Genomic DNA, 14,344 nt, shown 5'->3' with positions numbered 1-14,344 from the left:
CCTAAGTGGTGTTCATGAAACTTTCTTGTGATTATTGTGTAACACAAAAAAATGGCAGCCATTTTGAATTTCGCATTCATATCATTATGGACGGAAACGAGGATAGTGTTAGTCTGGCCCCTTACACTATTGTCAGGTATTAATGCAATTACACAAAGGGTGCACGACATAGATGAAGGCATTGAATGTATTCGCAATTTCTACATTCGTGGTTGACTTTTTGCAGTATTTCAAAAGTGTGCGTTGTTTACTTTCTATTACAATGAACTAGATTGAGTGCAGGAGCGCATTGTTAATCTTGTTTGTTTGTGTTGGGATCAGCGTTACAACCTCTTTCCCAGAGTAGGTCGTAGCCAGGTTTTCTGTCCTTTTTACAAATATTGTCATGGTAAATGTGCCACAAGTGTGTCCGACCTGGTATCTCCTATTATCAGGGTTTTTGAGCGTGAACCCTTGGCGGCCTTACACTTTCGTATTATACTACAGTGACATCTCAGCAAAGCAAGAGTGCACCTAGCCCTATATTATAGAACCCTTTATCTGTATCTGTGTACAGAGAAAGAGTCCTATTATACGGCTAGGTGCACTCTTGCTTTGCTGAGATGTAGAACAAAGAGCCTTTCCAACATGTTTATTCCGCATAATTATGCCGACTGTATCTTTTGAAACTACAATGCTGAGTGCATTTTCTCTCGATCATACAATAACAAAAAAAAACAGTATCTCGTCAACTTATTAGCGTATTTTATACTACAGATATGTGTTGGTGCAAACTATTACCCCACTTGAAACGTAAATGATATGTATTCCGAAACGATCTCGTTTTAGTCGACAACATCAGTAACATATATACCAATAGAGAAACAAAGAAAACTGCACACCCAAACCAAACACATGTACATTGTAGTGAAAATCTCTCATGGTCACTGATAACAAGATGAGTTGTCACTGCGTGGGACCATAAACGACTTGTCCACAAGTCTAGTACCTGTGGCAAACTTTTCGGAGTGTTAGGTTTTAATGTGGCACGTGTACATGTACACACGTGCTCAAAACTATCCAAATTCACTGAAGATAGGGATAGACTTTTCACAAATTTACTTTATGATAACATACGATAGGATGTTATCTCATTTCTAAGAATACTTTAGGGGAAAACGTCCTATTAGTTATTCGTATGTTAATCTCATTTCTAGTACGCTATGATCTTGATGGAATTGCTATGTTGTGTAAGTAAACTTAGAAATGAGTTATTCGCGTGTTATCATAGTAAATTGTGAAAAGTCTATCCCTATCTTCAGTGACTTTGGATGTACAGCACGTGTGTACATGTACACGTGCCACATTATGGCCTAACATTACGAAACACAGATCCCGTCTCAGACTGTGTTTCTAAAACTAATTGTATGGTGTGCCATGATCACACAAACACGTTAGAGCATAGAGCAAGGACCATTTAGAGACAGTGGACACTATTGGTAATTACTCAAAATAATTATTAGCATAAAACCTTACTTGGTAACGAGTAATGGGGAGAGGTTGATAGTATAAAACACTGTGAGAAACGGCTCCCTCTGAAGTATAATTTTCCACGAATTTGATTTTGAGACCTCATGTTTAATTTGAGGTCTCGATATAAAGCATCTGAACGCACACAACCGCACAACTCCGTGTGACAAGGGTGTTTTTTCTTTCATTATTATCTCGCAACATCACGACTGATTGAGCTCAAATTTTCACAGGTTTGTTATTTTATGCATATGTTGAGATACAACAAGTGAGAAGACTGGTCTTTGACAATTACCAATAGGGTCAACTGTCTTTCAGGTTTCTGAGACGCGGCCCCCTAAAAATGTTAAGCCCGCCCCCTTCAAAAGTGAAGTTCAGCTGCACGTTAGGCGAGCAAAACTAATACGTGAGCGAGAACGTCAGAAAAATCTCACATTTAGAATACGTGAAAATACCATTTTTCACGTCAGGTACGTAAGTGCAGACGTCATACGTGACTCGTGAGCTTGCAATAAGCCCAAAATGGTGACGTCACCCAGACACAACAAACTATGTTCTGGCGTTCACGTTCACGTGTTTTCCCACGCAACGTGAAGCTAAACCTCCCAATTATATCCAAAGTTTGAACGTCATGCACCGAACACGTGTTTTGCAACAAAGTCTTACGCTCTTAATGTAAAAGAGTGAAAATTTCACTCTGTTGTACGAGTGGTGTCAGTTTCGCTCTTTAAGAGAGTGAAAGTTAGTTTGTGTCACTCTTTTTGAGTGAAATTTGAATGAGTTCACTCTAAATCGAGTTGAAAGTACCCGTCTTTCACTCTAAAGGGAGTTGTCCTCCATTATGGCTCTTTGCATGAGTGGTATGGCGGACAAAACAAGAGGGTTTTCACTCTTTTTACATTAAAGAAAGTACATCTAGATTATACAGGGTTTTTTTCAAGGCTGATACAAAATAAACATACAATGCTATTTTGTCCCAAAAGCCCTCGGTTTTATTATACAATCCAAAAGCTATCAATATAAACCACAAGGGAAACTGACTGGGTAAATTTGTAAATACCCCCCAAAACAATCCAAAAGCTGTTACATTCCGCCTTTTATAAATCAATTCAATTGTGTATTACGTAACCAAGAGTTCCAATAATAATAGTATCCTTTATACAACAATAAACTTGCCAAGGTTTCCAGAGAAACTGGCGTGAGTAATGCGCCACCATGGGGGTCGACGGTAAACATGCACTTGAATGAGGAAAAGTTAACAGCCCACATCATTGTCTGTGAAATAACTGCGTTGTGAATCATAGTAAAAGCAAACGAGCACAGCAAGGCCAGTCTAATCCACTGACCGTACCCACAATTATCAACAACAAAAAATACCTCCTCTAAGAACCACAAGCCACTTTTAAAGAACAAGTCGCCACTCTCATTATCATGTCCCATTATGAATACAATACACATATAGAAATCATGTATAAGTTGTTTTTATGATTTGAGACACCTCGAGCCTTGGTGAAAGTTTCTTTTTCTTTGAAACAAAAACAATGATCACGTGTAATACACAAATATTGAATATTAAGATAAGTATCTTGATAATAAATTTAAAAAAAGTATCCTTGGTTGAAGAGAGGGGAAAAGTTTCACCTTGTACCCCCCACCCCACCGTTTGCGACAAAACAACCAATTCACACAAAAAACAAAAATTGTTTGATAACACATCCCAGTATCGAGTCGAGTCGACTTGTCACGGTAGCTACCTCAGCAAGTCGATTGATATGATGGCAAAGGTCGAGTTGGATTTTGCCAAGTCGACTTAAAAAAGGTCGACTTGGAATGGCTTTTATCTTGTCATGTCGACTTAGTTTATGGAATAGGCCGACTTGGTATTTTGCCGAGTCGACTTAGTTGATGGAATAAGTATACTTAGAAAGTTTTTTTATTTTACTGTCGGCGACTGTTTCGTCAGCTCCGACAATATAATTATTGATACCTTAAAATGTTTGTTATTTAAAAAGTCAAAAACGATTTGTCTATAAATAATTTGTTTGTAACAGTGTTGGTTTGTAATTGGTTGGTTGACTTCAGAAACAATAAGTTCCAATTTCCTTTTCCTATCGATTTCGAAGTGTATTGTTTTCCATGTTTTACATTGAAGGAAGTAATAATAATTTTAAAAATTGTTATAGAAGTCCCTTTTTAAATTCTGAATAAGGGCAGCTTAGCGAAAGTGAGGAGGTAAGCCGTTGCATAACGAAGGTGCGATGAAGTGGAAGGCTCTTTGACCATAGAATTTATTTTATAGAAACAGGAGTTTGTGTCACCGAGGATTGGCCAGCAGAACGAAGAGGACTGACAGGAAAGTATTTTTTAGATCAGATAGTCCATGAAGAGCTTTGAAAGTTATATTTAACTGAAATGCACATTCATTGGAAGCCACTGCATTCTTGACTTTAAATACTTATTATTCAATCCCCGAAAGTATGCAAATAATTTATTTCAAAAAGGCCAAATTATAAAATAAGTTTAAGGCAGTGGACACTATTGATTATTACTCAAAATAATTGTTAGCATCAAAAGTTACTTGGTAACGAGTAATGGGGAGCTGTTGATTTGATAGCACAACACATTGGGGGAAACGATTTCGAGACCTCAGAAGTAGATTGTGAGGTCTCGAAATCAAGCATCTGAAGGACAGCTTCGTGTGACAAGGGTGCTCTCTTTCATTATTATCTCGCAACTTCGACGACCAATTGAGTTCAAATTTTCACAGGTTTGTTATTCTATGCATATGTTGAGATACACCAAGGGAGTAGACTGTTCATTGACAGTTACATAGGGTCTCTTTGATTTTGTCCGTATCTCCAGATATGATTATTTTTTCCTATGGGAAATAATTAACCCAGTTAGAAATAAAACTCTGACTTTTCTTGAACTTTCAAACCAAATCCACAGATTTTACAAAGGTAGCTCAACTTGGGACTAGTCCTATCAAGAAATTAAAACTAGCCCTAATTGAAGACGAGCTACTCGTCCAAACTCGAAATAAGACTAGTCTTAACTCTTTGTTACCAGTGCGTTTAACCATTAACAAAGCATCGAAGTTAGCAAATCAAAACAAAAGTAAGTTTCGCGACCTCTCACACGAAGACCCTGGCATCTCTTGGCCAAACGGTATACCGTTATCTTAATCTTATCAACGGCGCAATGATGTGTGACTCTAACCACAACCAGTGGATTAAGGCCCAAGTTCACCTCCTAAGTACATGGCTTCCTTTATGGTCCCCAAACCCTCATGCATATTCACAAAAAGGCTTCGTGTGTATAGTAAAGATCGGAGTTAACCATGGTTAAACCACCATGGAGGAAGAATTGTTAAACCATGATGGTGGAGTAAACCCCTTCTATTGTGTGGATACATAAACTTCCTTGATCATTGTTGTGACTTCACATTGCCCTATTTCTCTTTAAAGTTATACAGTTATGCAACTAAAACATATGATGGCTTTAGAAGGACAAAGGGGGCCGCATATTTTGTCTTTATTGTCAACAAGCATTTCAAATGAGTGCTCATCCGTTAACTCATTTACATCTTACGGTGCAGTGAGAGAACAAAACAATTGGTTGAAATCGTGGGTGAACGAAATCTTGCAATCATGTTTGAGGTTAATAATAGATGAGAAGTATTGTAAGCTCACTTACAAGGTGACGTTAGTGTTGGTGTTAAGTTACCCCCCCCCCCCCATTCCCCCTCCTCCCCTACCCGGAACCTGGTCTTGTTGTCCGAAGAGCAGCCCCCTTCCCCCTTCCTTGACCACAATTTACTTAGATATTTAACACACAAAATATGGGGACTTACCCTGCTGTTCAGCATGCTCCGACGTAGGCTGAGTCGAGGGAGGACCGGGGATGGAATAGGGCCCCCATCGGTAAGACAACATGGTAAGCGAAGATGGCCACAAAATAACTGGTGGATGGACAGTCCAAAAAAATGGTCCAATGGCCGACACAAGGTTGTACGTGGAACACCCAACCTATATGGCTGGACTTGGACTTAGCTAGCAGTGACTAGGCGCTTAATTAGTCTGGACGCAGACACAACTGCACAGACGTGTTACGTAACGGTGCATAATTCTAACACGGGCTGTTGTCCGTTTTTGCCTAAGCCACTAACCAGAAGCCGGAGAGATTTACATCCTCTTTATGTCGCCCATGAATGCCCATTGCCCGGCATTTCTAATACTTGTCCAAATCAAGGTTATTGGCAGGACCAGCGCCACCGTCCAATGGTCAAGGCGGGGGTACTAAACGTAGCTCGGAGGGACGGTTAAATTGATAATTAACCCGCAATATTCCGCCCCCTTTTCATCCATTCATGGTTTCTTCTATGCCCAATCCATTCAAAACCTCGTGGTTCATTCACGTTTTACCCTTCTGGTATCCTAAAATCCATTAAAATCCGAAAAATGTGTGTTTTCTGTTGAATTATTACACCCCTGCCCCTCAGGGCTGGAGCGGACTAGGCAAGCGACCGCCACCTTGATTCAAAATGCGACGGTCGAAGCCGTTACGTAACACTCCACGACAACGTTGTGGCCCTGCATATGCTATTCATGACATTGTACACAATGGGTAAACATATTACGACTATTGCATTGCATTGGCGATCCACGTTGTGTGACTACAATGTACAGCATGTACACGTACTAACGTTGGCAATGGGTGTAGTCTAATGGTTGAATTTATGAGGAACTTTTGTTCTTCTGTGTTTTTTTTTATCAAAGTCATTCTGGCTCCATGGTTTGTGACTACACAATGTCATGGTTCTACGCGTTTGGAACGCTTTACAGATCAAAGTGGGATGCAACGCATTAGACTCTGGAGGAACAAGTTCTCCAAAATTTAAATCGATACAGTAAAGCCTCGTCAATTTCAATCGATGCCAAGTCAGTTTTGTCTTTGCTGTTTGGTCCTACCACCTCATCCATGATTGATGTAATTTCTTCCGCGAAAACCAACACCAAACTATGTTTTAATGACACTGTTCTTGTTCGAAACGATTCCACGACAAGGCTATATATTATTTTTAAGTAAATGCAAACAATATTGGAAGTGTTTACTAGTGTAACAAACATAGACTTTTGCAAAGATAATATTTATTCAGGCAGCGAACAAAACAAAATATTGTGTTGTTGGTTACTGTAGCTTGACTCATTTCTAGAATTACAAATAATTGTTGTACTTACATAACCTTAAAATAACCTCGTCATAATTTGTTTCCAGTAATTTGTTGTTATCTTTCTCCAAAAATACTATATGGTATAAATCACATCAGTTGTTAGTAGGTGACAACAGGTTTCTTAAAAGTTTTTTTTATCAAAAAAAATTGTGGACAATATGTACAAGGACTTTAAAGTCATTGTGCCACGTGCCAGTGCAACCTCAAGGTGGCGCCCTCTGTTGGTGAATTAATTCGTTGTGGTCGAACACTTCACCACTACAAATAACAACATCCGACTGTCAGATTCTTATTATTGCGATGTATGTATTCAAATAACGTTACTTTTGTAATTGTCTATGAAATAAAATCGTTGTTTTAATAATAAAATAAACAAAAATAATCTATTATTCAAAATCTAATTAATCAATGCATATAATTGTAATATTTTATATACCGTTTCACAATTTGGTAGATACACAACTGTCATTATTTCATACACAGCGTACACAACTTGAGTTTCACTTAATTCTGTGGTAATTTTATTGTTACATTGAGGTTTTGTTAGATCTTCGCCACCTTACAACTTATTTACAAAATTTACACAACAAACTATATTAAATATACAAAAAAATAAATTATTAAGTCAGTAATAGTTCAAAATGATGGTCTGCACGTTTGTTTCGTGAATTGCAAAACAATACTAGAGAATAAGGCCTTTTTGAGATTGACACTATATTATTACAGTGCACTGTTAATTGGTTTGGGTCTAACGCAGACAAGTTTTACCCAAACCTAGTAATGTAGTAGTAATGTGTTCAACCATAATCTCCTTTCTCCATGCTCAAAATAACTAACAGTTATACCCATCCTCATTACAGGATGGGCCTACAAGATTTAAATTTTCCTTATTTTCGATTGACATCGAGTTGTCATTTTTCAATAATGTTTACGCCATAAGAGGATTGCTCTCCAATGGTTCTCTTGCCAACAGGAAACCGTTTACAACCACCTATCATACAAGAATCCCATCATGGCGTTCCCCAGGGTTCTATTATCGGCCCTCTTCTGAACATCACCTTTTACCTACACGTGTGAGGGACGCACGTTGGTTCGCTTTTTATCTCGATAGATCTAGACATCTTGTTCAAACTCATAGGAAGGTTGATGGTCGGAATAAAGCCTTGAAGTCTAAATTTATGATGGAATGATGTTCACACACAGATATGACCATCATGTTGACTGTGGTGGTGTTTGTTTGATGGATGATTATCAGGTTTAGGCCATGTGTTATTTACTTCGACTACACTCTAGAAAAAGTGTTCAGAATTTCAACATTCATATTTCTAAGCATAAGTTTCGTGTACATGCAAGATCTTGTGTGTGTATGAATGGCACAAACCATGAGCTGGTTTCAATCGTAACATTTTTTTCAAACAGTGTACAACTTGGCAACTAACCCATAACGACAAGAAACATTGATAAATACAAATTAAAACGAAACTGAAACAATTTCCAAACATATTTTCACGATTACTGAAATTATTTGCATTTTCACCGATTGTAAGTTAGTGAGTAAACGTTTCACGGGTGTGTTTAGCGTATTAGTGTTTGGGTTAAATTAAAGTTTTCATATGGACAAGATAAATTTCAATAAACAATGCCTTATAGTTGCGAAGTTAATGTGAATAAACAATAAACACAATAGAGAGTTAATGCTCTCTGATTGGTTGAAGACCTGTCACGTGGGAATACAATATTGTTACATGTAGGCCTATGTTATTGCAAATAGAGTAAATAACCCGTTATAAAGTATTTAAAAAAATGAAACATTCAAATATTGACCCCTTGCAAAATGTGGAACGCACCTTAGCACAATGCGCGTCTACCATTTCCATCATTCTGGGAGTTAATTCCTTTGTGTATAAAATACAGACCCTATCCTGTAAAGATTACATAAAATGGGTTAATGTTCCCTTCCCCCACCTGAGTATCCTTTGTCTCTTGGTGGCGCTGTTCCCCATGCTTTTGTAAGTTTGTTAATTGACCTTTACCCATTAGGTCCAATGTACAAACCAACAGTTTATCTAGTATACGATTTTTTTTTTTATAATAACCATGCGAGGGTTTTGATAAAACAGCAGGTATAGTTGTGGCCGAACTTTGTATAATTCAGAGAGTTGCGACAAAGAAGAGAATTTCTCTTCAGTAACGTTTTTCTGGACGCCATTTTCGGTCCAAATGCAGCATAACTAAAATGGGCAGACTAGTCTGGCACCATATACACCGTTTTCACCAATGCGAGGGTTTGTGGACACATAACTGCTTTTATTAAAATTGCAAGTTCTTCCAACTCTGTCAATAAACGGCTCTATACTCTGTATTTATAGTTTGTAACTTAACAAATTCATGTGAATAATCATATTTACAATGTCCCTGAAAAAAAGAGGTAGCTCCTTATTAATATTTTATCTCATGTCGCCAGAAGATACCGGTTGGTAGTGTCCAGGGAAGTATTTGTCGATGAATGGCAGGTCGTTCTGCAAATTAATGACAAATGGATAAGAATATTTGTAATACAATTCAAGTCGACATTATAAAAAATAAAACAAGGAGAATAACAAACAAAAAGTCGACAATTTTTTTGCCGAAGACATCCAAAAACTGGACGAGGAATTTTTTTTTTTTGATGAAAACAAAAATGAATAATGAAACGCAAATAATAAAACGTAAATGAATAAAGAGCAAACTAATACGAAATTGCCGCAATTTTGACCGCAGGACAAAAGTGCGCTTTTGAGAATGAGGTGGATACTTTGGGAAATTGCAGCTCATTTTTGGTTGGTAACACATGTCATACTTTCACACTTTTACTGCAATAATCCTTTAAATAAACAAGCCCCACGCAAATCAAATACCCTGATCAACCCTTTAGGACGTTTGATATTTTGAAAACACTAATAAAATAGGAGAAAATACGAAAACTTACCCGATTCCAAATTAAGAAGATAAGAACGTATACCAAGCACACCATGGAGAGGGCATAAAACGACAACGCCAGTCCAATGACGTCAGCAAGATAACCAAACAAAGCAGTTCCTACGGCAGGGCCCAGACCCCAGTATACACCACACAGGAGACCCTGTGTTGTGGCCAGACTGACGAGCGCCACCGACGACGACAGGAAGGAAGTCAGTGTGTTCAAAGTGATGGCAAAAGAAAAACCTTTAAAAAGGGAAAATAGACAAATAAATTTTAAAAGGAACAGACGGTACAGCGCATTTTCATGTCAGAAGGGCATTAGGGCCATGCCAAACGAGGCAATTACAGGCAACTAGTTCCAGGCAATCTGAAATAAGAAAGCCATTCACATTTCAATATTCATATATTTTTCTTGAGGACTTGAGTACAATGTTTGGAGAAAAACTCATTTGCTACCAAAGAGGTCGTGTATGAACATGGACTGCTAAAAGTTGCCTCTAAATTGCCTGTGAAAGTTGCCGCGAGTTGAAAGGCCCATAATTCAACAATCTACATCCGATATAAGCTATATTTAAAGGTTAAATATCTGACAATTCGTGGAGTCAACAAAATATTTGCAGCCAATGCAAATGTGTTGTGTGATCAACCATAGAAATAACAAACTTGTTAGAAATTCGATCTTTATGATTATTATAATTAAAATCGACAGAATTGTCAACATTAATTTGTTTTTCTTTTCTTGTCACCTGATGTACTTTTTTTAGGAAATTAAGACGCAGTTTTCTTGAATCATTTTACGGGAACAACTCACAGCATTAGGAGATTTGGCTTCCTAGTTTGGCTTTCTGCTTAGGAAAGAAATTTGCTCAGCAGAATTATCTGCTTAACAGGGGACTTACCGTGGATGATTTCAACAACCACAAGCCATCCGGGTCTGGTCATAATGGCAAAACAAAAGAACGTCAGGCAATACCCAGTCATACCAGCGGCTAGTGGTAGGTGGTACCCAGACTTCTTAATAATAAACACCGTACAAAAAGATGTGATGACGTCACTCAGTGCATGCATTGCTATCCCAGCACCCATGAGTGTCACAGTTGCACCTAATACGGGAAGAAAATTATATTGGCCAGGATTACTAATTCAGACATTGAAATCCCTCCAGTAAATTAGATTTATAAGATTTCGCTTGGCAAGATTTTAAGTATTTCAAACAACAGCATTGAATAAACCAAACCTATCCGATTTAGGTCGACTTTTATAATACAATACAATATACGCTCTCTGAGCAACTGTTCAATTTTGGCAATCTGATATCTTTTGACATATGGATATTTTAAAAGAAACACAGACGAAAGTTGAGCAAATAAAAACTTTACTAGACCCTTTTCAAAACTACCGCTTGGACTTTGAGTTGTTTTTGACGAAAGCTGGTGGGTATTGTCGAGATCAGGCCGGCTATTTTCAGAGCCAACATTCCCCCCCCCCAAAAAAAAGGGGGGTGGAGGACAATGTATTCAATGTGTTCTGGGAATCCCAGAAATTCTTTAGAATATTTGAGGGGAAAAGTCCTTCTGAACAAGAGAAAACGAGTGTGTTTAAGTATTGAAACATTTGGTGAAGGGGACAGGTTCTTCCATCGGGTATCAGTCCATGCAAAATTTGATAAGAGCAGAAATCACCCTTTCGCCACAAGAGGGCGGAAGACTCATCATCTTTATGTCAGAGATAAAATCATTCTTACCCATACTGTGAAGATGCCACATTAGAAGGGTGTTGAAGGCGCCATTACATAATGACAGAACGAATGCTGTAACGAACACCGAGCCGTAATTCACGGTCAAAATGGCTTCGGCAACGGTGCTTAGAGAATGCTCCGAAGACATGTCACTGTGCTGTAAGTCAAAACGAATGAAAAATCACTTTTTACAAAAGTTACAGACAATTCTTTTAACAACATTTTTGGTTGAGTCGGGAGAAAACAAAACTCAAAACTCAAAACAAAACAGGTTCGTTATTTTATCCATAAGTTTAGATACACCAAGTGAGAAGACTGGTCTTTGACAACTGCATATGTAGTGTCCACTGTCTTTAATCCACTGTTCACAGAAGTAGTGTGCCCCTGCCAAAAACTATGAAAACAATAGACCTTATCGCAAATACCAATGCGCAAGCGCAGACTGTTGAATGAGGTGCATTGTGGGATAGATATGGATCAAATTTGGATACCAGCTGGACCACAATGCACCTAATTCCAAGCTTTACACGCGCGCCCCAGTATTTGCGAAAAGGTCTATAGCTGATTACAAATTTGATTCATATATATCCCACAATGCACCTCATTCAACAGTCTGCGCTTGCGCATTGGTATTTGCGATAAGGTCTATGGAAAGTTTACTGGTATAAGTCTGCTGCCACCTAGCGTTCTAAAGACACCCATTGAGGTTGACCTACCTTGAACCTGACGTATCCCGACACTGCTAAGCTAATGGTAAGGAATCCAACGAAGACCACAGCTCCAATAAGGTAGTCAGTCTGAGTCCATTCCAACCCGCAGAGGTAATGAGACCTCCGAGACTCATGAAGGGCGACACCAACGAACAAAGATCTTTGGTATAGAAGGAAGAGTTATACCTGTGAGAGGCGCTGGACACTGTTGGTAATAACTCTTATTGTTAGCATAAACATTACTTGGTATAACAAGCAATGGAGAGCTGTTGGTAGTATATAAACATTGTGAGAAACAGTTCCCTCTAAAGTAACGTACGAGGAAAATATTTCAGAGGAAAATATTTTATAGAAAAAATGGCTTTGACCTACATAACCAGTAAGCTTTTAGACTAAAATTAAACAATGTTGGTTTTTAATTTTACAAAATATTAAGATTTATCCTTTATAATAAACTTTGAAAAACCAATAAGATATTATTTGTTGTTTTTCTTGTTCAGTTAATCCTCAGAAGCCGTATTTGCTTATGTTACAGTGTCAGACTATCTTTGTTAATCCAAGAAGCAATATTTTAAAATTGTATTGATCAGTAATTAAATTGATTGAGATAATTGTTAACTTACGAGATGGCATATCCCATTGTTCCGAATGATCTTTGCCATCCATAGTAGTCTCTCCTCGCCTCGCCCAGGGAAACCAAAGTCGCTGTGTCAGTCATGGACATTGTCGACATCTGACTCACACTGCCTGCTGCCGCAAAAACAAACACAACAATAGAGGTTCGCTGCAGCCCAGCCTGGTTGTACAGCCAGCCGAGGTGGGTGTCCCTCATGGGTACCTTGTAACGCTCTGTGAGGTTTGAGGCTCTTGCAGTCGCCTCTTGTGTGACCGATAGCGGGGTTGAAGTTGCGTTGGGCGAGGATACAGGAACTGGGCAAATCTGTCTTATATCAATGGTGCACGGTTGTGGTGTTGTTTGAAGACCAATAGGGAAGCGGGCCATCTGCTCAAAATATGCGTTGATTCGCTTAGGCGGGGCTTCCCTGCACTCTTCTGACATCACCTCCAGTAGTTGAACCCTGGCCACATCGCAGTCAACCCGGGCTGGCGTGGGCCAGTAGACAGCCAAGAGTGTGAACGCCATCCACATGCAGACGCCAGCGACGAAAAACCCACGATGGAGTCGGGTTTTGTCTGCGAAGAACCCCACCATGGGTGTGACAATCGCCCCCGCCAACAGTCCAGCACTAATGATGAGAGAAACATGCCATAAGGGGAGTCCTAACTGTAGGGCATACACAGAGAGAAACGGCAACACCCCGGCTGCCGCAACATTGAACAGAAAGTACACCAACTTGTTCTCAAGGACACTCACATCGATTTGGATACAACCCTGAAACTTTTGCAGATTCGTTTTCGACTCCTTATTACCTTCATCTAGAGTTAATTTCGCCTTTCTTTTAATACCTTGACTGTCCGATGCATGCCCCCCTTCATGTGACTGGTGTCCCTTGCTCTCCAACTCGCTAGCTTGCGTTAGAGCTTGGAGAATCCGCTCTCGTTTTTCAGAACTGGGTAAACTCTTGTCCGCCATGTTGATAACTCAAACCTAAACCGCTCTAATTCTTTTTACAGCCCCCGCAATACCACGCTCGAGTCCCCACGTTCAAAAGGCTCCGAGCCCGTGGTAAAATCGCGGAATTTTCGGCACAAAAGCTTTCTTTGAAACGTTGGTATTCTTTGGGGTTCACGTCTTTTTAACTGGGATTTATGTGAACTGAGCTGTTTGTGGCGTCATTGAAAGGTGGAATGCGTGGGTAACTCTAAGCTCTAAGGACTAATGGTAAAAAGGGCCCGCCTTACTTTGATGAATATCAGTCAGCATAGTTTGTTTACCTCCAATTGACCTGCCATGTTGGTTTGGGATTTAGGGATGCTAAATTTATTATTTCATCAATCCATATTGTGTCTGTTTATAGGGTAAAATAAATAAACTTCCAAAGCATACAGTTCAAAATGTTTAATATTCAAAAGATACGGACAAAAAGAAGGGTCACAGTTTTTTTTTACAGTAGTTTGGAAACTTTTGATGACTTTTGACCTTGTATCTTGTGCTCTGGGCCCAATTTCATAGAGCTGCTAAGCACAAAAATTTGGTTAGCGTGGAATTTCTTTCTTGATAAAAACAGGATT

At 39.0% G+C, this 14,344-nt stretch overlaps 2 protein-coding genes across 2 annotated transcripts in view; both read right to left on the bottom strand.

The window, feature by feature from the left end:
* LOC139948197 (nuclear receptor subfamily 6 group A member 1-like) overlaps positions 1-5,697 on the bottom strand; it is a 36,919-nt gene extending 31,222 nt beyond the window's left edge. The window contains exon 1 of the mRNA XM_071946264.1: positions 5,363-5,697. Within this exon, the coding sequence (XP_071802365.1) occupies positions 5,363-5,444 (82 nt within the window). The 5' untranslated portion in view covers positions 5,445-5,697. The remainder of the gene's footprint in view (positions 1-5,362) is intronic.
* Positions 5,698-6,639: 942 nt separating this feature from the next.
* Positions 6,640-14,026, bottom strand: LOC139948436 (major facilitator superfamily domain-containing protein 6-like). Its single transcript, XM_071946585.1, has 6 exons — positions 12,775-14,026; positions 12,158-12,311; positions 11,448-11,598; positions 10,603-10,806; positions 9,711-9,946; positions 6,640-9,261 (listed from the first exon to the last, which is right to left on the bottom strand). Exons 1-6 carry the CDS (start codon positions 13,743-13,745, stop codon positions 9,190-9,192), a joined length of 1,788 nt encoding a protein of 595 aa, XP_071802686.1. The 5' UTR covers positions 13,746-14,026; the 3' UTR covers positions 6,640-9,189.
* Between the last annotated feature and the right edge of the window lie 318 nt (positions 14,027-14,344).

Source organism: Asterias amurensis, chromosome 15 (assembly GCF_032118995.1).
Source record: "Asterias amurensis chromosome 15, ASM3211899v1".
Classification (NCBI taxonomy): Eukaryota; Metazoa; Echinodermata; class Asteroidea; order Forcipulatida; family Asteriidae; genus Asterias; species Asterias amurensis.
The sequence above is the reverse complement of the archived record's forward strand: the minus strand, read 5'-3'. Positions and strand labels throughout refer to the sequence as shown.

What these genes read in the sequence shown, in the direction of transcription:
- LOC139948436 (XM_071946585.1), bottom strand. Translation starts at nt 13,745, where the DNA reads ATGGCGGACAAGAGTTTACCCAGTTCTGAAAAACGAGAGCGGATTCTC. An exon ending in GTGGCATCTTCACAGTATGG is followed by an intron (nt 10,807 to 11,447) that starts GTAAGAATGATT and finishes TTCCCGTATTAG; the next exon opens with GTGCAACTGTGACACTCATG. An exon ending in GGTTGTTGAAATCATCCACG is followed by an intron (nt 9,947 to 10,602) that starts GTAAGTCCCCTG and finishes CCCTTTTTAAAG; the next exon opens with GTTTTTCTTTTGCCATCACT.